General features: G+C 42.3%; 1 protein-coding gene across 1 annotated transcript in view; it reads left to right on the top strand.

The window, feature by feature from the left end:
* Positions 1-2,385, top strand: part of sema4ab (sema domain, immunoglobulin domain (Ig), transmembrane domain (TM) and short cytoplasmic domain, (semaphorin) 4Ab) — a 13,276-nt gene that overhangs the window by 4,520 nt on the left and 6,371 nt on the right. Inside the window, exons 2-3 of the mRNA XM_005720952.1 lie at positions 580-761; positions 1,592-1,736. Coding sequence (XP_005721009.1) covers positions 580-761; positions 1,592-1,736 — 327 coding nt within the window. The remainder of the gene's footprint in view (positions 1-579; positions 762-1,591; positions 1,737-2,385) is intronic.

Genomic DNA, 2,385 nt, shown 5'->3' with positions numbered 1-2,385 from the left:
GAACCGTCCAAAGAGATTCTGCAAAGATTCAGCAGTGCTCTGATATTTGGAATTTTCTCCCAGGAACAAACAAACTTCACGAGCAGACCAAACCCGTCACGCAAACACTAATAGTCCTCATTCAGACACAGGAAACAGACAGCCAGTCACATGTGTGTCCAAGGCTACAGATGCAGTTATAGCATAACAAACCTTAAAATGCACTGAATGTTATGTGTTTATGAAATACAATGGGTGAATGTGCCTGCAAAGCCCTTTTAGTGGTCAGTAAGGCTGAATGTCACCATCACAGGCTGTAATAACAACTTTGTCTCTTTCGATCTTCTCAACATGAACTGGAGTGATGTCAGTATTTATGAAATCCCCCTGTAAGGTAACTTCTTAGTGCGTCTGACGGTGCAGGGGAACTTAGTCAGCAAGGTGAAGCTGAATTTGTGACTCCACCCACATGACTGGATGACATCTCCAAGATTTCTACCTGTCAGGATTGTTATTCATAATTCTGTCAAAGGGCTGTAACTCTGACCTTTCTGTAATATTATGCACATGATAACATCACAGTGTTCTCTCATTTGTCAGAGTGATGTTGGAGGTCAGCGGACCCTGCAGCGACGCTGGACCACGTTTGCAAAAGCTCAGCTGCTTTGCCAAGCTGACCATGAGCTGCCCTATAATGTGCTCCAGGACATAGACACCCTCCTGCCTGCAGAGGGCGCTCCTGTGGATGACATACTCTTTTATGGCATATTCACCTCTCAGTGGTGAGTGATGATGTCTCCTGAAAAAAATCACCATGTTTCCATTAATACAAACTTGCTGTTGAGATTGAGAAGCACAGTTTTCAGATCTTTGACCTACTGTGTAGGTGAAGCATGCGTAGATTTGATCTTTGGGGCATTTAGAAAACTGCAGTGATGTATCCATGCCATCTGACCGGGGAAGCATTCAAATCTGAGGGATGTGCTCTTCTGTACCAGTCAAGGAAGGCTCTCGTCATGCTCACGAGTCCTCCAGGCAGTCTTTCTGTGGCCTTCAGGGGCGAATTGAGGGTTGATATAACCAGGGCTGCACATAAGTGGTCCGCAGGTGTCAAAATAAAAGACGCGCACCAGATAAGAAGTTGCAACGCACGTAAGATTTTCTGGAGGAGGACAGACATTTGTTTGGAACTCTTAAAGATGTCGAAGAAGCTCCTTTAAGCAGTTACTTTGGTGTTCCTCCACCTCCAAAGAATAGCAGAAGGAGTCCGAACCACAAAAGAAGCACGTATCCTCGGAAAAGTGGTTGCAGGAGGTGAGCTGGCTTCAAACAAATGATGAACGCACAGAGATGTGGTGCAGAATGTGCCGTGAAAATCCCACTCTAGCGGACAAAAACAGCTTTTTATATGGACGCAAACGCGCGCTGCAACTTCTTATCTGGTGCTCGTCTTTTATTTTGACACTTATGTGCACCCGTGGACATAGAATACAACAGAGAAGAAATACAATTTAAAGGACGCACATTTAAGAATGAAACAAGTTGCTTGCCGTAGTTCCATGTTTCTGATTCTTCGTGACTGTATTCTTAATGTTTGTTTTTGATTAACCAGGTCTGTCAACTCTGGGCGATCAGCAGTGTGTTCCTTCCGCCTCACTGACATCAAATCGGTCTTTTCTGGTAACTACAAAGTCCTGAACCGGGACACATTACAGTGGAGTGCACGGGTTCAAGAGAAGGTCGCAAATCCAGGCGAGGTAAATGGTTACTTATGAAAACTTATTTAGAGTAAAGTCTCCATGAACCAGCGGGTGTACGTGCACACACGCTGCCTTCATGTGCAAAAACTAATTACATATTCACAGCTGTGAGAAACTTTAATTCTCAGATGTAAAAGTTTCACGATTATTTGTCGTCTTCTTCCACGTCATTACTGCCGTCTGGTCCTTCCTGCTTTCTCACTACTTCCTACTTCTGCTCTTGGTACCAAGTTCACACTTTCACAGTTAGCTTAGCATTCTTTATACAGATGTGGATAAAATTATTAGCATGAAATTTCAAGTTTTTGTCAAAATTTTGACAAAACAGAACAAAGGATTTCCAACATAGCATTTCTAAGCATGCTAGTTTTCTTTAGAAAGCATAAATTATATTTATTTACTCACAATAATAGAATGATCTGAGAAAGTGTTTTTTCCAGGGTCAGTATAAATTATCCCTGAATAACAAACCAGGTTGTGCAATGATGTGCTTTAACTCTTTAAAGCTGAAAGCTTATAAAATTAAGTTAAAACTGAGGTTCCAGTGTCTCGTGTGTCACAGCAGCAGCCGAAAACCAAATCAAATCTGTTTACATGAGAAAAATGATTTTTGATGCTCACAAAGCAGGAGATGGATACTCAAAGT

This window comes from Pundamilia nyererei, unplaced genomic scaffold (genome assembly GCF_000239375.1).
Source record: "Pundamilia nyererei isolate P.nyererei 1_Seehausen unplaced genomic scaffold, PunNye1.0 scaffold00003, whole genome shotgun sequence".
Taxonomy (NCBI): Eukaryota; Metazoa; Chordata; class Actinopteri; order Cichliformes; family Cichlidae; genus Pundamilia; species Pundamilia nyererei.
Note: the sequence above shows the minus strand (reverse complement) of the source record. Positions and strands in the feature narration are given on the sequence as shown.